Genomic DNA, 23,200 nt, shown 5'->3' with positions numbered 1-23,200 from the left:
TGGTGGCTGGATTCTGCCCTGGCATGTAAGGATCATGCCGAGCCTCTCTTCCTGGCCAGTGTGGAAGGACCCGGGGCAACTGGACCCAGCTAATATGATCTGCAGAACCCAGCTTCTAGCTCTGCCTCTGCCATTATGACCTATGAGAGCTTGGGCAAGTCACATGTCAACCCTGGACCTGTGTTCCCATCTGTAAAATGGCTATAAAAACCTCCAGCTCCCAGAATGGATGTGAGGATCTCAGAGTGCACCAGATGAGAGCCCTTTGGTAAAATCAATGAAACTTTATAGCTTCGAGAAGTCACTAATAATGATTAAAAAAAATCAACAATGATTCATCCCAGCTGAGGAGGGTGGTGGCACCCGGGGAAGGCAGAAAGGGATCCGACTGGAAGCCAGGGACCCCAAACAGATGCAAGGCAGGCTTTAGGGTTCGACCTGCCCTGGTATTTCCCTAACTGTGGTGGGCCAGTGATCACAGATTCAAGATCCGAGGGGGCCAGGCAGGTTACATAAAAGAGGCAGGATAGCTTAGTGCTTGGCCAAGAGCCAGTGTCTGGACACAGACTCACTGGCTGTGTGACATTAGGCAAGTTACTCAACCTCTCTGTGTCTCAGGCTCCTCATCTGTAAAATGGGGATAACAGCAGCAATCACCTCACAAGATTCTTGTGAGGGCAGATGAGGTAGCACAGAGTGAGCCCTCAGTAAATATTAGCAGCGTGTTTCAGGGCCTGGTAGATAACAAGGGGAGGAGTGGGGGCTAAGGTAGACCAGAAGGATATGCTTGGGGAGAAATGGCAACTGGTAACCAGGTCCAGCTATTGTCACCATGCATAATCAAGGGCCTATGTTGCCAATTTCTCAAGGGAAAAATGGAGATCAGGGTTTTCATGTGAGACCTCCTGATTTCTAAAAATATTAGCAACTCATTTTAAAATGCACTGGGCTAACAGTTTGCAAATTCTGGTGTTGGCATACCATGGGCAGAGGGTTCCAAGCTTAAGAAATTCAGGACACACTGAGTTGAACACAGTGCAATAGGCTTCTCCCTGCAGACCTTGTCAGAGCCTTTGGAACTCCAAAACATCTGTGGTTCTCTGAGAAGAGGAGGCTATAGTTGGCAGCCTCTCTCAATTCATTGGACCACAGGTCTCTTTGGCTTGTGGATTTCCTGCTCCTGATGTCTTAGCAGGCAGGGCTGGGGGCTGCTCTCTGCTGCACATCCCTAAGGGTCAGCATCTGACTATAAGCAAAGCCCCCTGGGCTCTGGTTCCTAGAGGGCCATTTCCCTCTGCACGCGAGGCTTCTGCCCTGTTTTCAACCCCCCCATGCTCCCTTCAATCTGGGTGGAGCCCGCTCCTGTCCTAGAAAGGATACTGTTTTCCGACAAGGGGATTTTTTCTCCCCGCTCGTCATACAGCTCCAGGCCAGTGAGGCCGATGTAATACGGGTCGCCCCAGCTGGTGAGAAGCTGAAACTGGAAAATGACTGGGACACTTTATTAAGGAAAAGAAGGCTGAATTTTTTTTTTTTTTCCAGAATACAGTAAAACAATGGCAAACTAAGAGAAATTATTTTGGGTTTATATTGATGAATGAGAGAAAAACATTTTTCTCTTATTGAGACTAGAGCCTATCAAAATATAGGTGGCATCACATTTTCTTAAAGTGCATGTGAGTGTGCGTGTGTGTGCGTGTGTATGCATGCATGTGAGCACATGTGCGTGCATTAGGAATGCAAAGCCTTCCTCTAGGCCCCAGGAGACAGGACGGGAGGAGAGGGTGCTCTCCAGGGAGCAGGCGGGATAGGGAAACATCTGTGTTACAAACTCATTGTATGGTATTGAACGAAACGCTCCAGTTTCTCTGATTGTGAAATGATAAGAACAGAGTACCTGCTCCCTCCTCCGTCCCTTTCAAGTAGACAGGAGGCTAAGAAGGGGACACGTAAACCTCACAGCACCAGGAACCATGGTCCGGGGCAGGGAGACCACCATTGCTGCTGAACTCCCACGTGCAGAGCTGGGCATCAGGCCCTTTCCCAGTTCAGCCCCGTGCCCTGCTCACTCCCCGCATTCCCAGGAGCAGGCCGGGTGGGAGGCCTGAAAAGGGGCCGGGTGGCTCCCAGATGATGGCATAGCTGGAGACAGTGCTTCCAGAACTGGCCGGCTAGAGAGCGGGCCTTAGAGCCAGGCTGCCTGGGTTCACCTCCCCCAGGTCCTACCCCTTCTCACCTGTGTAGCCGTGGGCAAATTACTGAGCCTCTCTGTGCCTCAGTTTTCCTAGCTGTGAAATGGGGATGATAGTAGTACCAGAGTGCTGGGCTCTGCTGCCTGGGCTAAAGTACACCAGTGCAATCAGAGCTCACTGTAGCCTCGAACTCCTGGGCTCAAGGGTTCCTCCCACCTCAGCCTCCAAGTAGCTTGGACTATGGGCATGTGCCACCAGCTAATTTATTTTATTTTATTTTTTTAAGATATGGGGTCTTACTATGTTGCCCAGGCTAGTCTCAAACTCCTGGCCTCAAGCAATCCAACCTCCTTGGTCTCCTAAAGCTTTGGGATTACAGGTGTGAGCCATTGTGCCTGGATTGCCAAGCTATTTCTATCTTCACCTCCTCCCTGGCTGGTTCCAGGACACTCCCCTCCCCAGTCTAGCCGCTGGGGTCAGTGTCAGCTTCTCTAGCCCCTCCCAGCTGGAGTCCTGAGGCTGCCCCTCCAGCCTCAGCTGCCAGGAGTGGGATCTGGAACTAGCCTGGCTGCCCCAGTCCCAGCAGCTCCCAGTGGCCCTGAGGATGCAGGAGGTCTCCCATCCTCTGCCTTGGTTTCCCTGCATGGAGTTCCAGCTGCCTCAAATGTGGCCGCCTGAAACCCCGACTGGGCAGTTGCGGCCCAGGCACTGCCTCGGGGCCCAGAATGTGCTGGTGGGGCGGGAGGAGAAGGATACAGCCACAGGGCATCAGTGGCGCCTCGTAGTCCATGCTCGCACACTCCAGGCTCTTCATGTCCAGCCTGAAAAAGCATAAAACAGCACCATGAAGAAGCTCACGATGGCCCAGAATCACCAGAAATAACAGGCTTTGAAGAAACGTGGCAGTTTAGTGTTCCCTAGGACGCAGCAGGGAAAAGACAGATGAGGCCCCAGCTCGCGTGGAGTTCCCGCTCTAGATGACAGTCATTGCCAATGCCGGCAGGATGCTGTGCCAGGGAGGCACAGGGCTCAGGGCTTTCCCGAAATGGACTCTTTGATTCCTCAATACAACCCTAGGAGGTGGGTATTTTTAGATGCTTGGGATGTGGATGAGGAAACCGGAACACAGAGAAGTGAGGTCACTTGCTCAAGGCCATGCAGCTGGTAGTGGCAGAACCAGGATGGGACTCGAGGTTGTCTGGTACCACTGCCCCCTTTCTTAACCAACCCCCTCTATGTCTTTAAACACAAGGAGGGTCCACGCTGTGCTGAGAGCCAGGACAGGGTGACAGGGCAGAGGGCCTGGGTGGGGCAGGCTGCCTCAGGGAGTGCTCTGGGAAGGCCTCCAGGAGGAGGCAGCCTTGGGAAGTGTCAGAGTTGAGTCTTCCACGCAGAGGAGCAGCAGAGCAAAGGCCCGAGGTGGGAAGACACTGGGTTGCTGGTGTTTGCCCCAGAAAGCAGCCAGAGGGCTGGAGTCTGGGGCAGGATGGGGAGAGAGAAGCGAGAGGAGGCTGGAAGGCGGGCAGAGCCCTGACAGCTTTAGCTTCATGATCTTTAGCACCTGGCTCCACCAGCCAGGGCCTCAGTTCCCACATCTGTAAAATGGGCATCATACTGGCTAGGTCAAAGGGTGGCTGGAAAGATTTCCCAAAGGACACATCAAAGTGTTCACGCAGCCAGCCCTTGGGAAGGATTCTCTCCTCCACAGTCCTCCCCACGGGGCCTCTCTCCCTGGTCCACTGTCAGTGCCCTCCAGCCTGAGCCTGGTTCTCTTTCATTTCAAGGGCAATGTTACAATTAAGTGACTTCCCAGTGACCAGCCCAGCCAGCCAATCCCAAAACAGTGCAGGGAAACTCATTTTGTTTCTAGAGCTTGGCCTCTGGCGTTTGGACATCAGGGGGTTTAAATGAGTAAACTTAACGTGGCATTTACAAATCGTTATGAACTTAATGCGGCTGAGACTGGGGCCAAGAAATCCCAGTGAATCCATGAAATATTAAGCTCTATTTTTCTCCTTGAATCTTTCTAAATCAGGAACACAGAAACGGGAGAAGGAAGGCCCTTCCCCGACCTGGCCAGCAGGCATTTCTGGAACGGAGGCAGGCTGTAGCCTCTTTTCCCAGCAGGAAACGCAACAAAGCATTTAAAATCTTCAGCATTCCAGACTGTGAAAAACCCAAATGTCCCCAGACAAGGCAAGTCCATTCTACAGGCTTCCGGTGAGGCTTGGCTGAGCTTTAGAAAATGACTAAGTTGAAAAGCCATGCGTTTGATCACCGTTTCAAAATCCTTTCAGTATGTACATCAGAGCAACTTGCAAAGCAAGCGGGCCCAGGGGCCGGGAGGGGCTGTGCGTGGCGCCCACTTTCCCCTCACCTCCTGGCCGGCTGGGGCAGCAGCCGAGCCCGTAGGTAGTCCACGAAGAGGATTTCTTGAGCAAAATCAAAGTGGCAGTTTCCTGGCCCCTTCCGGATGAGAAAGCCCTCTGGCGGGGAGACGCACAGGCCGTCCAGGGAGACGTGGACAATCTTGACCTGGCAAACAAAGGAAGTAACATGACTGAAGGGAGGCAGGCCACGTGGGGACAGGAGTGGTGCTGACATGACCAGAGCTGCCGGCAGCTGTGCCCACCATGGGGAGCCTTTCGCAGAGCCACCTGACCGGGCTCCATTTCCCGTACCAGGTGCTGCGCAGGCGCTGGGCGGGTAGCAGAGGGCAAGACAGGCGAGCCCCCTGCTGCAGTGGACACGTGCATACATTCTCTGGTCCACAGCTTTCAGGGGAGGCATGTGACTTGGCCAAGGCCCCGCCCACCTCACCAGCTGCAGCGGCCTGGGGCGGCAAGACATGGAGGTCAAGGGCACGGACTCAGGCGCTTCCATGTGCAACACTAGTAGCTGTGTATGTTACCTACCTTCCCTATGCCTCAGTTTCCTCATCTGTTAAATGGGCACAGTCATGAGTTAACCTATGTAAAGTGCCCTAAACAGTGCCTGGCACAAATTGTACACTTTGTGAATGTTAGGCTCTATTGCTCCTTTTTCAACCCCTGGCTCACACATCAATACCCCTCTGGGAGCTCTCCCTTAGGACAGGACAGACCTCTTCCCAATCTTTCTTCTCATGGCACTGAGCTCATCCTTTTTGGGCCTGAATGCCTAGCAGCATCCCCAGTGGCTTCTGGGTGTCTCTTACGGCAGAGGGTCTGGCTGGACCACCTCCCTGTCTGCCTCGGGGCCTGGAACACAGCAGGTGCCTTCTAAGAGCTTGCTGGATTCACTTGGATTTGAGCCAACATCTCTCCCTGTTCTAGCCAGAGTTCTCCAGCCAGACAACCAGGTTCTACTGGTCAATCTCAAAGTCCTAATGGCAGAGTCTGAGGCGGCCCAGCCACCACCTGTGCTATGGGCAGCGACGGGCGACAGCCAGCACCCCCTCCCTGATTTCAGATTTTGGAGCCTGATTCTCCTCCACACCTTAGCCCACCTTTGTGGTCAGCAAGATGGGTGCACCTGCTGATTCAACTGGTGGCTTTCCCCTAGGGAGAGGCAGAGGCGCTCCTCCTACAGAAAGGAAGGGAGGAAGGGTCCCTGGCCTGGCTCTCACATGCCCCTGGGGTCCCTCGTTCCTTCAGCATTTTGGGAGCCTCTCTATGTCAGTTACTCACAGGATAAGTAAACCTGAAGGGTGGTGCTACCTGGCTTCAGGCGTGGCTGTCACTCAAACCTGGTCCCTGTCCTCAGTCTCTCCATCTGCTTTCCTCGAAGGGGATTCCTACCTGGGTCCCCTGAGCTGAACTTGAGACATGGCCGGGCCCATCAGCATGACTCCTGGAGTTTTGCTGGCTTGCCTGGAAAGGGGAGCTCTCTTTTGCTGGGCTTGGAGCTAGCAGGATATAAGCCTGGTGCTGCTGGAGTGTGTCCCGGACAGAGTCACCCAAGAGTGGATCCAGTGATGGCAAAGCAGAGGCCCAGGAAACCCCTGTCCATCCTCCAGGGCCAACACCTCCTCCAGGAAGCATCCCTGACTTCCTTGGGCAGAGGTGGCCACCTGTCATCTGCGCATTCCCTTGGAGGTGACCTCTATCACCATCTCCATCTAATGGCGAAGGAAGCTAAAGTTCACAGGGGCTAAGCGATTTGCCCGAGGGCCACTGAAGGGATTTGAAGCCCCAACTCCAGGAGTCCAAGGCCCTGGCTTCCAACCACATGCCAGGGACCGCTGGTGCTCGGGAAGGCCCTTGGGGCGTGGGATCTGAGTCACAGCATCCCTTTCACTGCAGTGGGGGTCTCCCATCTCAGGCTATGTGCCCATTCCCCGCCTCCACCTCATCCCACCGTAGCCCTTGTCTGGCTGGTGGGGCCCAGACCCGTGAGATGGGAACTCAGCCCAATATCTCCAGATGGTGAATTCAGGTCACAGAAGCTCTACCAGACAGACTGTGATTTGCTCAAGGGAATTTTAAGGCCCAAAGGCACAACTTGAGGCAACTTCTGCCTCAAAAGGCTGTTTTTTAGTGTTGATATATCTGACTTCTTCAATGTGTCAAACTAGGGGAGCGCTCACAGAGACACAGGGTGGCGTTGGGAGGGTCCGTGACTGGCCTGCTCATAGGAGCAGGCTGGCTCAGCTCCTGTCACACAGGGAAGGCCAGGGGCTGCCGATCCTGCTGTAAGATGTGACAATTCTTTTTTTCATGTTTCTTTCTTTGAGATGGTATCTTGCTCTGTCACCCAGGCTAGAGTGCAATGGTGAGGTCATAGCTTATTGCAGCCTCGACCTGGGCTCAAGAGATCCTCCTGCTTTAGCCTCCTAAATGGCTAGGACTACAGGTGTGTGCCACCAAGCCTGCCTAATTTTTTGGTAGAGATGGGGGTCTCTCTGTGTTGCCCAGGCTGGTCTCGAACTCCTGGGCTCAAGCCACCCTCCCGCTTCAGCCTCCCAAAGTACTGGGATTACAGGCGTGAGCCTCTACACCTGGTCTGTGATACGATTCCTAAGGCCCTAGAATAAATTCTGTGGTGGGTACATGGTGGGGAGCCCAGCTCTGGGGATTACATGAGGCTGAATCCTGGCTTTGTCAACTGTTACCTGGCAACGGTGATGCCAATCTGCCGTGGCAGGTGTTATTCCCTCTTTATTTTATAGATGAGGAGACAAGCCCAGGGAAGGCAGGTCACGTGTCAAAGGTTATGCAGCTGGTAGGGTCCAAGCTAAGACTCAGACTCAGGCCCTCCAGCTGAATTGCTACCTTTCGGTGGCCTCATCATCACTCTTACGTGACTGGAGGGCACCCATTCAGTCATCTGAGGCCAGAAGCCCGAGAAAAGGGCTCTTCCAAGGCTCTCTTCTTCAATCCCACCAAGACTGACTGCTGCTTCTCACTCAGCAAAACATCACATGGAAATCACAGTGTGGGCTCCAGGTCTGGCCAGCCAAGGTGGAGACTCCAGCTGTGTGGCCTTGGATGGGTGAGTGAACCTTCCTGGACCTCAGTTTCAGACCCTGAGAAATGGGGGTAATCGCACCTGCCTCCCATTGGCTGGGATGAGAATCCAGTGAAATGATGAATGCCCATGAAGCCCTTAGCAGAGGCCCGGCCACCTGGGCACTCAATGGACTTGAGGGCCAAAACTGACCATGGCAAGCTGAGGGCTGGACCTGCCTAGGGCCCCCCAGCACCAGGAGAAACAGCGCTGTACAGTTCCCTGGAAATGCCCTGAGCTCTTTAGCCTGCATTTGCCATTTGCAGAAGGAAACAGCAGTGCTCTCCCTCCCTGGACATAACGCCCCCAGCTCCGTTTGGAAAGTTCTGGAGGATTTATGCTCCTCTCCGGCTGCCAGGCCAGCCATTCATCAAGGTGCTGCTTCCCTGACGCTGGACTGAGCGCGGCCGCTGCTCCCCGGCTTACCCCGCGATAGGTGTCCTCGGGAGATTTATTGTAGTTCCAGAAGCGCAGGCCTGCGATGCTTTCGGCCCTGTCAAGGCGGATCGTGACCACGTGATCCAGCCCCGGCGAGAAGGGGATCAGCCACATATGCTCATCCTCCATGGTGATGTTGGTGCCATCAATTAACCTGCAGCAACGGGGAAGGAGCGGCAGGGGGGCGGTTCAGTGGGCACAGGGGGCATCACAGTGGGGCCCCCACACCCTCAGCCCCCAGTGCGTGTGTCCTCACTGCCTGGCACTAGCCTGGCTATGTCAGGCTCGTTAAGGGGAGGTGTGACTGATGAGAACAACAGTCAGAAGTTGTCTCTCATCTAGGAAATGAGACATTTTTGAAAAGGAAAAAAAAATAGGTTATGCTGTTAAAGGTGCAGAAAAGCAATCATCAGGGTTTTCTTAAAAAAGGGAAAATGTGTCATTTTTCAGAATCCTTTAGCCCAGTGATCCCATTTCTGGGATTTTTTTCCCCAGAAGGAAAATATATTCATCATATAGGAAAGGCTATCTGAACCAAGATGCTCATCACAGTGTTATTTATACTAGCTTAAAAAAGGATAACAACCTAAAAGATCTCAAAATCGGGAAATGGTTAAGGAAATTTCACAGGGGTTAAGGTGCCATTGTGAGGACACTGCAGTCACATGGAGGAGGCAGGACACTGATTTTAAAGCTGAGAAATGAGGACAAGGACCAGGAGAGAATGTTCAAAAGTGAAAAACATAACTGGGTCAGAGGGTATGGAAGTGAGTATTTTTCTCAAGTTTCCAAACTTTCTGTAAATTTGCTATGTTGGCCTTACAGCATAGTTAGAAAGAAGTGTAGCCCTCCTTCCCACGCTGGGGGAGAGAGGTACAAAAGCACCATGTGAGCTCTGCAGCTCTTGGCTTGGAACAAGTAGAAGGAGGGGCAGGTGACTGTGGGAGCTGCTCTGGCCGGACCATGCTCTGTGACCGCATGGCCTGGATATCCCAGGGAAGCCTCTAACCTGTAGGAAGGAGCCCCTCATGCTCCCTCATGCTCTTCCCAGCTGGCACTCTGAGCTTGTCACCTCAGCCCTATAGCATTCCTGTCCTGGTCAGTTTCTGGTTCCCTTGCTTGGGACATCTACTCATCCTCAAGTTGGCCTGTGTTTTTCCCAAGGACAATCGTGCCTCTCACTTCCCCGGCCTGCCCAGCATGCCTCAGCTCAGGCCTCAGGCCCTCGTCCTCATGGCTCTGGCCCATGTGTCTGGCACTGCCATTCAGAAGCCTGGTTCTGGAAAAAAGGGCCCAGCTGGTGGCCTCTTGAGCAACCTCCCTCTCCCTCCCATTTTCCAGAACCTTCCCCACTCCACACCCTGGATTCCTGGTACCTCGCAGCTGCTGTACTGGGAGAAACTTGGCCTGCTGCCACATTTCCTAGATTTGAAAAAACTTTTTGTTTCCTTTTACATTTTAAAGTTGTGAATTTGGAAAAAAAAAAAATCTCATAATCGAAGTGTTTACCCAAGGAGGTAATGTTTCTTTGTTCTCTAAAAGGCTGGTATTAAATTGATGGATGGTGTGTCTGACAATTGCTGGCATCTTAAAACTGAAGAAATTCAGCAATTCCTGGAATGTTTGTGGAACTAAGCTGACTGAGGATGACCACTAGAGAACCTTCTATTTCCTTCCAAAGGCAATTATCTTTCTGTCCTAGAAATGGAGCTGCTCCACAGCAAACCTGACCAATTCTGAGAGCAGAGAGAACTGCTGGAGGATTTGTAGCTGCCAGTGAAAGGAAGACTCTATAGACATTCTCAAGAACATCTAAATGAATTCCTAGCTCTATCCATAACAAAGCCTAAAAACAGCAACCGGCTGAGTAGCACTGAGCATCCCTAGTGGCCAGATTATGGTCTCTAAATACCATTTCCCACTAAAAGGAACCAGGGCTTCTTGGAGAAATGGCTGATTCCAGGTCTGGGACAAGAAATATACCAGATGAACCTGAAGCATCTGTCACATCAGAAGGCAAGAAAGGTGACTGCTTTAAAAGGACTCAGGACTTCCCAGCATCCATGAGGGAACAATTTAAACATCAATCAGGATAAAAACTGCAAAGTACTGACTCTTCAAATGCAGTACTGTATGTTTAAAATCCATGAGTTTATATTAATCCCTGAAAAGAAACAAGTTTTAGATGATGCTAGAGAAACAGTCATTTGGAAAGCCAAAAAGAAAATGAGGGGAGAGAATCGAGCACTTAGGCTGCCTTTCCCATCTGAATTGCACCACAGAGTAGCCAAATAATTGAGGGAAATTCTCTCTTTATCACAGTTATTTCAGCAAATAAATTTTTAAAAGAATAGCAGGCGTAAAATACCACCATTTTGCAACCCCTAATGAATTAAGCGACTTCGCCAGCATGACTAGCTTCCAATATCACAAAGAGCCTGACAACCAGACATTCTATTATATATGTCCCCAGGGCCACACACTGACATCTATGTGGCTGTCTTGCCCTAGTGGTCAAACCTCAATCTGATCAGGCCTCTAGATCTAATTAACAATGTACTAGAAATACAGGGGAGCGAGGAGCTGACTAAACAATACCACAGAGATGCAGCCAGTAAAATTCAGGTCCACCTGGTTTCTTCAACAGATAATTTTTCAAGAAAAAAAATGGAAAAAAGGGAAAGAGAACCTAGAGAGGCTTAAGAGACATAGTAACCAATCACAACACATAGACCTTATCTGGATCTCAAATTAAATGAGCAAACTGTTAAAAAAGGGTGGGTGGGGGGACTATGAATCTGTGAGATATCTGGTAATTTAAGAAATCGTTGTTATTTTTTTCTTCTTTTTCTTTTCTTTTTTTTTTTTTTTTTTGTTGAGACAGGGTCCCACTGTGTTGCCCAGGCTGGAATGCAGTGGCATAATCATGACTCACTGCAGCCTTGAACTCCTGGGCTCCAGCGAGCCTCCCACCTCAGCCTCTGAGTAGCTGGCACTATAAGCACAGGCCACAATGCCTGGCTTTTTTTTTTTTTTTTTTTTTTTTTGGTAGAGACACAATCTCACTATGTTGCCAAGGCTGGTCTTGAATTCCTGGGCTCAAGCAATCCTTCTACCTCAGCCTCCCAAGTAGCTGGGACTACAGGCACATGCCACAGTGCCTGGCTAGTTTTTTTTTTTTTTTTTTTGTAGAGATACCGTGTCACTATATTGCCCAGGCTGGTCTTGAATTTCTCGACCCAAGTGATCCTCCTGCCTCAGCCTCCCAAGTAGCTGGGACTACAGACATGTACCACAATGTCTGGCTAATTTTTTTTTTTCTTTTCTAGAGATATAATCTCACTATGTTGCCCAGGCTGGTCTTGAATTCCTGGGCTCAGGTGATCCTTCTGCCTTTGCCTCCCAAAGTGCTGGGATTACGGGCATGAGCCAACGCTCACAGGCAACTTTTTCAAGAATAACAGTGGTACCAGGATTATGTTTTCTCTTAAATCCCTTATTGTTTAGAGGTATACACTGAAATACCTAAAGAGGAAATGCTATCAGGCCTGGGATTTGCCAACAGATAATTCGGCAGGAGGGTGGTGAGTGGGTGGGAAGGATCCACAAGCTGCACTGTGCGTTGATCACTTTTCCAGCTGACTGGGAGCCAGGTCTCCAGGCTCCAAGCCTAAATACTCAGGAGTGACTTGCCAGGATGCGGTTGTGGTCAGAGGGGCCCATGAGCAGTTAATGGTAGCAGCGAGTGAGGCCACGGTTCAGGGCTACCTTATAGAAAAGCAGGGAGAAGCCTGCCACCGACTCTGCATGGGCTCAGCACCAGGCCAAGGGATGTGGCTGCAATGTGACATGCCATGGGAATGACTGTCCCCATTCTACTGATAATAAGGAAAGCAAGGCAGGGGAGACAGTATAATTTAGTGGTTAAGTGAGTGGATGGCGGGTATCCCACAGGCCTGCGTTCCAATCATGACTCTGCCACTGCACTAGTCTGGGTGGCCTCTGCGTATTTCAGTCTCTGCATCAGTATAGTAGGGCTCATAATGGTCCCTTCCTCAAAGGGCTGTTTGAGGCTTCAGTGAATGAATATCTGTTACCTGCTTCACATAGCCCAGTGCCTGGCATTTAATAACTGCTTAAAAAACTGGCAGTTACGTGATCAGTTATTACTATAACCACTGCTGTTATTACTGGAGAGGTTAAGAAAGTTACCTAATAGTTGGCATGGGGCAGAGGCAGGATTTGAACTCCCATCCCTCTGACTCCCCTAGTTCACACCTCCAAGCAGCGACCAGGCCCTCAGGCTGTGCAGAGCAGGGTAGCCGAGTGCTGGTCTGTGGGTTGCAGGTCCATGCGGATCGATGCTGTATCTGAGGCTTCCCTGCTTACTGACTTGACCCAACCTTGGCTTATGAAATCTGACAGGTGCAGGGGAAAGTGCAGCCACCACTGCCTGTGGAGGCTTCCTGAGCCATCACCTCCAACCTCAAGGAGGGGAGAGGGAGCTTTCAGCCCCCGGCAGGCCTGGGTCATTCATGTGTAAACTCCGAACCGTCCACTGCAAAGGTTTACAGACAGCTACTGTGTGTGAGATGCTCTGCTAAGCACGGAGAAGAAAACGCAGACCACGGCTGTGTCTGGAAGCATGGGAACCTGCTTTCAAATCCCGCCTGATGCTTCCAGCTGTGTGGCCCTGGAGAATCACCTCCCACCTCACTTTCCTGAGCCTCAGTTTCCCTTGACCACATGACCTCACAGGATGGCTGGGGGAGGGACATATGCGATTCTATTTGATGTCTGAATCTGAGGTCTCAGAGGCAGAAGAGTTTCCCCAAAACCCTGTGGTCATGAAAATAAAGCTTCTGATAAGACACTTACTTGTCCAGGGTCCGGGAGTCGTCAGAGTACTCGGGGAGCTCATTTAAGTCTCTGGGGGAGGCGGAGATTTGGTGCAGGTGGATGGGCAGCGCCTGGCCATCCTTGCCCACCACTTCCAGGCCAGTGAGCCCCAGGTAGTGCAAGTCTCCCCAGGAGGCAGTGAAATTCAGCTGAAGGCCTGCAACAGGAAGAGAAGTGGTCCATCAGCACCAGAGGCTCCGGAGGAGGCATCTAAAATGAAGATGGGGAGAGGAATGCTATTCGGCCTCTATAGTCTAGCAACTTCAACCCAGACCCAGAGTGCCTTGTGGATGGGCTCTGTGCCTTTCCTCTAGGTGGCCTTGGGCCCAGGCCACTGTCAGTGCTCAGCAAACAATGGTAGGCTGCATGGATGAGAGTTAAACATGCACACAGCCCTGGGTCCTTCCTCTGCCTTCCAGATTGTGCTGTCCTACCCCACACTGAACGTCCATGGTGGCTTCCCATGCTTTCTGGCCAACAACACATTCCCCATCAGACTTCTATCTACTTCTCTGGCCTCCCTGTGCACCAGGGACCCTGGGCCCCACCCAGACTGTCTTCAGTCTCTCGTATTTATATTCCTCTCTCTCCAACCACAGCATGTGCTGTCACCCCTCTATAGAATTCACATGGTCTGGTTGACCTGTGCTCACCCTTTAGATCCCAGCTCCCTTCCTCAGAGAAGCCCTCCTGACTTCTTTGACCAGGTCAAACCTCCACTGATAACCTGCCATGCCACGGTACACTTCCCTTTCCAAGCCCTGGTCACCGCTGTAATCTCGTGATCATTTGGTAAATATCCACTTGCCCCACCGGATGCCTAACTCCTTGAGGGAGAAACCCCGTCTGTTTCTCTAAACCATTGTGAACCGAGCCTGGCACAGTGCCTGGCACACAGTAGGAGCTCAGTACAGATGGAATGATTAAACCAGCAACTACACGGAGACTTACATCAGTAAGCCCCGGCGCTGGAAACTGACATTTTATGCAAATTGGTTGCTATCACAAGGATTCCCATGGGCTCAGAGTAAAGGAAGTGACCTAGGGTGATACTGCCATCCTTTTGCCTCTGCTCCCACCCTCTCTCGATCAGAGACCCTTTAGAAGTGACCTTCTGTGGCCCTGGGGCAAAACAGCCCAGGTGTCATTCATTTGCCCAGGAAGCTCAAATGGAATGAATCTCTTGATCAAGCCCTGTCAGATAATTGGCTGGAACGTCTCTTTCCTTAAAGGTCTCTCATTAGAGCAAGACCAAGCACAATAAACCCTTCTGCCCTTAGAGAATTTGCCGCTTATTTTAGCACCCTTTTGGGTAGCTAAGTATAAGACTCTCACTCTTTGCAGCATTCACAGAATGCCAGCACCACAGAGCGCGCAGAAGGAAGCGGGGTGTCATCTGGTACCAGCCCCTTGCAGCTCAAATGAGGAACTGGAAGCCCAGAGAGGTGAAAGGACTTCTCTGTGGCCATGAAGAGGGGCTGGGTCACCTGACCTCCCTAGAGCTTGGTTTTCTCTCCCATGCCCCGTCATCTCCCAACATACTTTTTGTAACTTAGCCCTCAGATCTTTTCCTTCCTTCATGGTGCCAAGGTAGCTCTGAGCATCTCCAGGCAGACGAAACAAACATGTGGGCAGCACGGCACTGTGCACATGCGCTTCTTGCTGCATCGGTCATGTGCAAAGTGGCTACAGACTCCTCCCACCCCATGTCTCTGTCGTTGCAATGTGATTTTGCCCCTTATCCTATCCAGAGTTGGAGTCAATTTCTCAGCTCCTAACTCTGGGTCATGTGATTTGCTTTGACCAATGGGACAGAAGCCCACGTGATGCAAGCAGAGCCTGTAAAGCACTCAGGGCTTGAGACTGCCGTGTGAGGTAGCCCAGCTGACCCAGTTGCCTCTCTGGCCAGCAGCCTCCCCACTGCCAGACCAGTGGTGAAGATGTCCTAGGTCATTCTGCTGCTGGTCCATCTCCCTGTTGATCAGGAGCTTGAGCAGGCCCAGTAGAGGCCAACCAAGCCGGCTCACCCAGAGCTGCCCAGCCAAGCCACCGAATTACGAGTCAATCATGAATATAATTCATGGTAGTTGTGTTAAGCCAGTGGATTTCGGATTGGCTTGTTTGGCAGCAAAAGCTAGCTGACACACTCCTTCTCAGCATGGGTCAGTGTTCCAATGTCATTTCCTGAGAAGTCTTCCCTAATAACCAGAGCTCAAACAGCTCCGCTCACCCCATCACTCTCTACATCCTTACCCTGCTCGCCTTGTTGTTTATAGCACTGAATGCTTCCTGACAATTGAGTCTACATTGATTTGCTTATTGTCTTCATCAGTCTCCCCCACTAAAATGGAAGCTCCCTGAGACCAGGACTCTGCTGGTTTTGTTCACTGCTGTATCCCCAGAGCCCAGAACAGTGCTTAGTAGATGTTCAATGAATATTTTTAGTAAAAATTTTAAACACATGACTAATTAAAAAGTAGGGGTTTGGCCGAGCGTGGTGGCTCAAGCCTGTAATCCCAGCACTTTGGGAGGCCGAGATGGGCGGATCACGAGGTCAGGAGATCGAGACCATCCTGGCTAACACGGTGAAACTCTGTCTCTAAAAAAAAATACAAAAAACTAGCCGGGCGTGGTGGCGGGTGCCTGTAGTCCCAGCTACTTGGGAGGCTGAGGCGGGAGAATGGCATAAACGTGGGAGGCGGAGCTTGCAGTGAGCTGAGATCTGGCCACTGCACTCCAGCCTGGGCGACAGAGCGAAACTCCATCTCAAAAAAAAAAAAAAAAAAGTAGGGGTTCAGTAGATATCTGCAAGTAAATGAGACAAATGAAAATTATTGGGTTTTACCAAATTCACAGTCAATGGTAAACGAATATTTATTGATCATCTACTGTGTACCAAAACCTATTTTTGGCATCAGAGCTACAGGAATGAACAACAGAGCACAATCTCTGAACTCAAGAAGCTTGCATTCTAGCAAAGACTGTCAATAAACATAATGAATAAAGAAAGACTACAGTTCCCAAGAGTGATGAATACTATGAAAAAAAAAATAGCAACAGGATAGGGAGTGATTGAATACGAGCAGAGGTGGTCAGGGAGGGCCTCCCTGAGGAGGTGACTTTTGAGCTGAGACCAGGGTGCTGAGAAGGAACCTACCACACTTTCGCATTTCTGGAAGAAGAATATTCCAGGCTGAGAGGAGAACAAATTTGACCCATAGGTGGAACCAAGTGGCCAAGGGAGAGAGTAGAAGAAAGTGAAATCAGACAGGTAGGCAGGGGCTAGATCATATCAAGAAGTTTGGATTTTCCTTTCTTTGCAATGGGAAGCTACTGGTAGGTTCTATGTTGAAGCAGGGGACCAGCATGATCTGATCTGCATCTTAGAAAGCTCCCTTCAGTTGGATTTTATAGGGAGACCAGGGAGGAAGCTGTTGCAGTTAAGGATGGCTTGAACAAGGCTGGTGACAATGAATATAGCGTTGAAGGGGACAGACACAGGATCTGTTTCAGAGATAGCACTACCAGGATTCTCAATGGTCTGGATACAGAAGGAAGGGGAAAAAAAGTTTTGACCCAGGTGACAGAGGGGCTGTGGGCACCACTCCTGAGATGGAAGGGCCACAGGTGGAGGAGGATGTGGATTTGGACGACGGAAATCAGCGTGAGGGAGAAATGCCACCTCCCTTTGTGACAACAAAGAGATGCCGGCCCAGACTCTCCCAAGCCTGCAATCTCTTTGTTTGCCTGGCAAGCTGCACTGCGATTCCATCTAATTTGGGGCTGTTCTGAAAGTGATTACTCTCCTTTTTGAGCTAATATCCAACATGCCATATTCATTTTCCTCTGGTGTATCAATTAGTATTTATACAAATGGAAATTAATTTTGTTATTTCTCCCCCATGTTTCAGCCCTCTCAGCTCCTTTCTTATTCATCACTGCTGATATTTGTAAAACTTCCAAAATTAGTGTCATCTGCAAATTAGCAAGTCATATATCCCCTTTCAAAACATTAATAGGATTGGCCGTATTTACCAACCCCAACACATTCCCCCAGGGTCAGTTTATTAAAGGTCTCTCTGCTCTGCTCTTGCACGGAGTGGTGAAGTGGATTGAGGATTTTGAATACAGCGAGGAAAAAGCTAAAGGTTCACAGAGAAGAGATTCAGAAATCACAGGCCTCGAAACAGACGCAGAGGGTGCTTGGTTGAGAGGCTCTTCTGCCTTCCTACTGAGAAGAGAAGAGAAATTACACTTGCCTTGCAGTAAAAAGGTCTTTGAGCTCTACTCCAGGGCCAGATTCCCAAAGGCACTGAAATAACATCTCTGTGAAAGGTCAGGAGCCGGGTCAGCAGGAAACACATCAACAGATAGCATCTTTGGGGAAATCATCAGATGAAGGGGACAGTGGCTGCTTCTGCCTGGCCAGCATTCCCGCTTTCCTTCTGGTGACCACACTCTGACCTGCTCTGGAGAACCACCCTGTGCTCAGTCCACACTGTTTGGGTGGCTGACCCCTTTCTCTGGGCTCCAGGCCTGGCCAATCTGTGTTTTCTATCTCCCACCTCCTGCCCTACCCACCATGGTGAGTCACAGTGGCTGATTTAAGGATGGACATACGAATTAGCCGGGCACGGTGGCACACCTACAGTCCCAGCCGCTCGGGAGGCTGAGGCGGGAGGATCTCTTGAGCCCAGGAGTCTGAGGCTGAAGCGAGCTGTGTTTGCACTACTGCACTCTAGCCTGGGCCACGGAGTGAGACCCTGTCTCAAAACAGTAACAACAAGCAAACAAATACACAAAAAAGAGAATGGGCACATGACTCAAGCTAGGCCCAGAGATCTAATTCTGGGATAGTTGATGGAACTACTGGGATTCAGGAAAACAGAAGTTCTCTTTCATCTGGGACTGCTGGGTAGAAAGGAGGCATAAACGGGAGCTTCCAGGACTTTCCACATGGATGGTGCTGAACGGGAGAACGGCAAGAGACGAAAAGAAGGCAGGGAGAGGGAGGCAGACACCATGTCTTGAGACACCATGTCTTGATGCCATCATTTCTGTAACTGAACGCAGCTGTGTGGAAACTGGCGACCCCTAACTTCTAGTTGCATAAGCCAATAAGTTCCCTTTTTTGCTGAACTCAGCTTGAAATAAATTTCCATTATTCATCGCCTGCCAAAAAAAAAAAAAAAAAAAAAAAATCCTGACCAACTTAAGGGAGAACCAAATTGAATAAAAAACGACGGCTGTCTTTTGGGACCTCACAGCTTCGTGGAGGACACTGACTCTTGCAGAGACTTCTGATGTGAGGTGGTCTCCCAGTGAGAACCCTAAGGCAATCTGCTAGCGTGGTGAGGATGTGGGCTTTGGATTCAAACACCTTTGCTTCCACTCCCAGCTTCCGTACTGGCCGTGTGACCTTAGGTAGGTGACTCCATCTCTCTGAGCCTCAGCTGCCTGATCTCATGGAAAACAGAGCCAGGAGTGTTACAGCGAGATAAGGCAGAGAAAGCCCAGCACAGTGCCTGTCTGGGAGATGAAACCAAGCCTTAAACCAGGCTCTTGCCTAATGTTAGGCTGGCCTTTAAAACTGCTGCTATTCGAAAGTAATTGAGAGAGTGCCCTGGAATGTAAGGGGCTATGAGAATTCCAAATAAGGCAACTTCCTCTAAGGCATCTTCTAAGAGATCATTGGTTATTTTGGAGTGGGTGAGGGAGAGATGAATTTTCACAGGGGATGACAGGGAAGACTCCTGGGGAGGAGATGCGGTTGCACAAGGGCCGTAAGGGAGGGGATGTGGAGCTCACTTAGGGCACTGCTCAGGCCCCACCTCCCACCCCCGGGAACAGAAGGACTTAGTCTTCTGGTGGTGGGAAGTGCTGACGGCTGGCAGCTCACCACTGAGGCCCTTGACTTGTGACTGCCCTTGGCTGAAGAGAGTCTCCTTGCAAAAAGCCATGCCCAGCTGGGCACGGTGGCTCATGCTTGTAATCCCAGCACTTTGGGAGGCCAAGGTGAGTGGATCACCTGAGGTCAGGAGTTCGAGACCAGCCTGACCAACATGGTGAAACCCTGTCTCTATTAAAATTACAAAAATTAGCCAGGCATGGTGGTGGGCACCTGTAATCTCAGCTACTTGGGAGGCTGAGGCAGGAGATCTCTTGAACCTGGGAGGCGGAGGTTGCAGTGAGCTTAGATCACACCACTGCACTCCAGTCTGAGCGACAGAGCAAGACTGTGTCAAAATAAATAAATACATATTAAAAAGTAAAATAAAAAGCCATGCCCCTCCCCAGGGGCAGCCCATTGCCAGTGCCATGTTGATACAGACAGACAAAGACATGGCCCCTGACTCAATTCAGGATGACCCCAAAGGGCCATCCCAGGTTCCGAGCTCCCTGTGGAGCAGGCTGAGGCCTTGAAGTGGCTGCACCGCAGACCAGCTTCTCCCTCTGCCCAGTGCTGCCTCCCACCTTTCCCTGACAAGAGCACACCCCAGTAAATTCCATCTCAAGGTCTGCATCTAGGGAACTCAGTCAGCGACAGGCGGTCTTCAGAAGACGAGATGGAGCGGGAAGGCATCCTAGGCGGAAGGTGTGGCTTGCACAGGCGCCTGCAGGTGGACTCCAGAGATGGCCTGGGGAGGTACCGGAGGGGCTGACACTGGGATTCGGAGAGGCTCCAGCTTCATTTTGGAGATGAGGATGGGGAGCTGGGGAGGGGAGCCTGAAAGTGTCACATCTTTTGTTCTTAAAGTAGAAGCAGGTCACATTCACAGGGGGCAGGAGAGAGAGGAAGTGAGGCTGCCAGGAACCTGGTTACCAGGGTGCAGGAGGGAGGAGATCATAATCGGCAGTGACCTTGGGCTTGAAGATTTCCCAGGACGGGGAGGGGCTGGCATGGACGCACATGGATGAAGAGAGGAACTGGCTGGAAGGATCAATGGAAATAGAAGGGTGATGAACAGGCCCAGCAGAGAACCCCTGGGATTTGCTCAGAAGTCACAAACTGGCAGCTGGCTGGCCAGATACACAATAAGTGTTTTATTTGGCTCATGTGATATTTTAAAACATGAGGAAATTCATTACCCACATTTGAGAATCTGGAGACTTCGCGTAAGACTCTAGATTTCCGACTTCTCCTGAGAAGTCAGAAGACCTGGTACCCTGGGCCCGTGCACCTGCCCCCACCCCCGGGGCAGAGTGGATGCAGGTTTTCTCTGCCTGTGCATCTGCTCTTTGGTGGGGTTGGAAGAGAGAGCTTGGGGCACCGTACCAACAGATGCCTTGGGTCTCTTCGGGCTCTTATGTCCTCTTGTTCTACACTTTCTGGGTGCCAACTACTGCTTCCTGGGTCAGGGCCACAGCTAACACATAGGGTGTCTGCATGCATAATGCAAAAATGCCCCTCAGTGAGGGCAAAATGAGAAGAGATCCCCTCCTCTGGAGTGAGACGGCCCTGCTAGAGCCAGGGAGCTAAGCACAGGCTGGTTTCAGCCTCCACTTGCCCCGTAGCCTGGTGTCTCTGTGCAGTGTGCAACCCACCCGACTGTACAGGGAAACCCTGTCCCAAGTAACCACAACTCCCCCTGACCCCGGAAGGTCCTCCTTCCACCCGACACTGCTCCAGGAGAGGTACTCACAGATTCCGTGATAGATGCCTGGCTCTGGCGTGGTGACTTGGGTGACATGGGGACTGGATGGGAGCTCTAGCTCTGGGACCTGCACATGCGTTGGAGAAGCAGAGGAAAAGGGGGTGGTTTTAGTGATGGCCACACAGCTAGCTGGCTGTTTCTGCAGACACCACTGCCCACCCTGTGCCCAGGTAAGTCCCTGTGTGTCTTCCTGGATTTTTCTGCCTTTGTGGAAGCTATGGGACCAGGGATATGGGCAGACCCTGACTCTCTGGGGTCTGCATCCTTCTCAGCAGCTCTCACTGGCCAGGGAGGAGCCTGATGCTAACAGTTAAGGTGTTTAGATTTCCTCCAAAAGGGAAGGACCCAATAAATGCTTATGTGGTGAGCTAGAGGAAGAAAGAAAGGAAGGAAGGAAAGGAGGAGGAAGGGAAGAAGAGAAGGAAGGGAGACAGGAAGAAAGGAAGGAAGGGAGAGATGAAGAAAGGAAGGAAGGAGGAAAGGAAGGAGGCAGGAAGGAAAAGAAGGAAGGAGGGAGGGAGGGAAGGAGGGAGGGAGGGAAGGAAGGAGGAAGGGAGGGAAGGAAGGAGGGAGGGAGGGAGGGAAGGAAGGAGGGAGGGAAGGAAGGAGGGAGGGAGGGAGGGAAGGAAGGAGGGAGGGAGGAAAGGAAGGAGGGAGGGAGGGAAGGAAGGAAGGAGGGAGGGAGGGAAGGAGGGAGGGAGGGAGGGAAGGAGGGAAGGAGGGAGGGAGGGAAGGAGGGAGGGAGGGAAGGAAGGAAGGAGGGAGGGAGGGAAGGAGGGAGGGAGAGAGGGAAGGAGGGAGGGAGGGAGGGAAGGAGGGAGGGAAGGAAGGAGGGAGGGAGGGAGGGAAGGAGGGAGGGAGAGAGGGAAGGAGGGAGGGAGGGAAGGAAGGAGGGAGGGAGGGAAGGAAGGAGGGAAGGAGGGAGGGAGGGAAGGAGGGAGGGAGGGAAGGAAGGAGGGAGGGAGGGAAGGAAGGAGGGAAGGAGGGAGGGAAGGAGGGAGGGAGGGAAGGAAAAATTCAAACCATACAGAGTGGTTCTTAACCTTGGCTAGTCACTGAAGCAGAATCTCTAGGGGTGGGGCCCGACATCCATATTTTTAAAGATCCACCCAAGTGATTTCCATGGGTAGCCAGGATAAAACATCCTGGTCTTCAGAGAGCCAACAGTGGGCCGCCACACACTTCTTGGGCCTTACGTATAAACTACTTGCTCACCGTCTCTTTGCACCGTCAGTGAAGGCAAAAGAGACTTGACTACTTCACAGCCAGGAAAGCTGAGGTGTAAAACGAAGTGAAGGCGCTGGTCTCTCATGAGACTGAGAGAGTGATCCCCCCAGCCCCTCACAGCACTGGGCTCATCAGAGTCCCTTACGAGCGCCTTCATCTTTTGGAAAACGCTGGGCAAATGGAAGCGCCCAGGGTGGACTCCCACCTGGAGACCCCTGGGTCAAATCCAGAGCACAGGCACGGCTTGTGGCCCAAAGAAGGTTTGAAAACATCTGAATTCACTGCCAGCATTTTTAAATGGAGAGATTTCACAGAAAAATCCAGCTTTCTGGGTCCTCTTGTAAAAATCAGGAGAACTGGCAACAACAGGCTTGCCACTCTTGGTGGCCGCTTTCCTTGGATGTGGGGAGGGGCACGTACTCCCCTGCTGCCTGTGCCTTCCCATGCCCTGCTCCCGCACCCCAGGCTCTGCCTGGCTATGGGATACAGTCCCAGTGAGCATCGTGGGGTCCACACGACATGTCGCTGCCTTGCCTCGGTCATGACCTTCCCACAGCCCAGCCCCATCACCTGTGGCTTCTGTTGTCCCCATTTCTCCCCTACCCTCTTTAACCATCTCCTCTTTTTCCTATTGGTCCTGACCGGAATTGACCCTGCAGGTCATCTTTCATTTTAAAAGATTTGTTTATCTGGCTGGGTGTGGCAGCTCATGCCTGTAATTCCAGCACTTTGGGAGGCCAAGGTGGGAGAAGCGCTTCAGTCCAGGAGTTCATGACCAACCTGGACAACATAGCAAGACCTCATCTCTACAAAAAATAAGGCCGGGCGTGGTGGCTCAAGCCTGTAATCCCAGCACTTTGGGAGGCCGAGACAGGCGGATCACGAGTTCGGGAGATCAAGACCATTCTGGCTAACACGGTGAAACCCTGTCTCTACTAAAAAAAAATACAAAAAAAAAAGTAGCCAGGCGAGGTGGCTGGCGCCTGTAGTCCCAGCTACTCGGGAGGCTGAGGCAGGAGAATGGCCTGAACCCGGGAGGCGGAGCTTGCAGTGAGCTGAGATCCGGCCACTGCACTCCAGCCTGGGCGACAGAGCAAGACTCCGTCTCAAAAAAAATAAAAAAAATAAATAAATAAATAAAAAAAACTAGTGACATGGTGGCACGCACTGTAGTCTCAGCTACTCAGGAGGCTGAGATGGGAGGATCACTTGAGCCCCGGGGAGTTTGAGCTGCAATGAGCTATGATCACGCTACTGTACTCCAGCCTGGGTGACAGTGCCAGGCCCTACCTCTAAACAAAA

General features: G+C 51.4%; 1 protein-coding gene across 8 annotated transcripts in view; it reads right to left on the bottom strand.

Moving 5' to 3' along the window:
* Positions 1–23,200, bottom strand: part of KATNI (katanin interacting protein) — a 233,051-nt gene that overhangs the window by 5,755 nt on the left and 204,096 nt on the right. For 7 of the 8 annotated variants that reach the window (XM_011710197.3, XM_011710198.3, XM_011710205.3 and 4 more), the window contains 6 exons: positions 20,660–20,738; positions 12,996–13,173; positions 8,106–8,271; positions 4,570–4,727; positions 2,949–3,013; positions 1,381–1,491 (listed from right to left, as the gene is read on the bottom strand). In XM_011710197.3, coding sequence (XP_011708499.2) covers positions 1,381–1,491; positions 2,949–3,013; positions 4,570–4,727; positions 8,106–8,271; positions 12,996–13,173; positions 20,660–20,738 — 757 coding nt within the window. Of the gene's footprint in view, positions 1–1,380; positions 1,492–2,948; positions 3,014–4,569; positions 4,728–8,105; positions 8,272–12,995; positions 13,174–19,910; positions 20,400–20,659; positions 20,739–23,200 lie in introns of those variants that run through there. The other variant, XM_011710206.3, reaches the window with a different exon arrangement.

This window comes from Macaca nemestrina, chromosome 18 (genome assembly GCF_043159975.1).
Source record: "Macaca nemestrina isolate mMacNem1 chromosome 18, mMacNem.hap1, whole genome shotgun sequence".
Taxonomy (NCBI): domain Eukaryota; kingdom Metazoa; phylum Chordata; class Mammalia; order Primates; family Cercopithecidae; genus Macaca; species Macaca nemestrina.
Note: the sequence above shows the minus strand (reverse complement) of the source record. Positions and strands in the feature narration are given on the sequence as shown.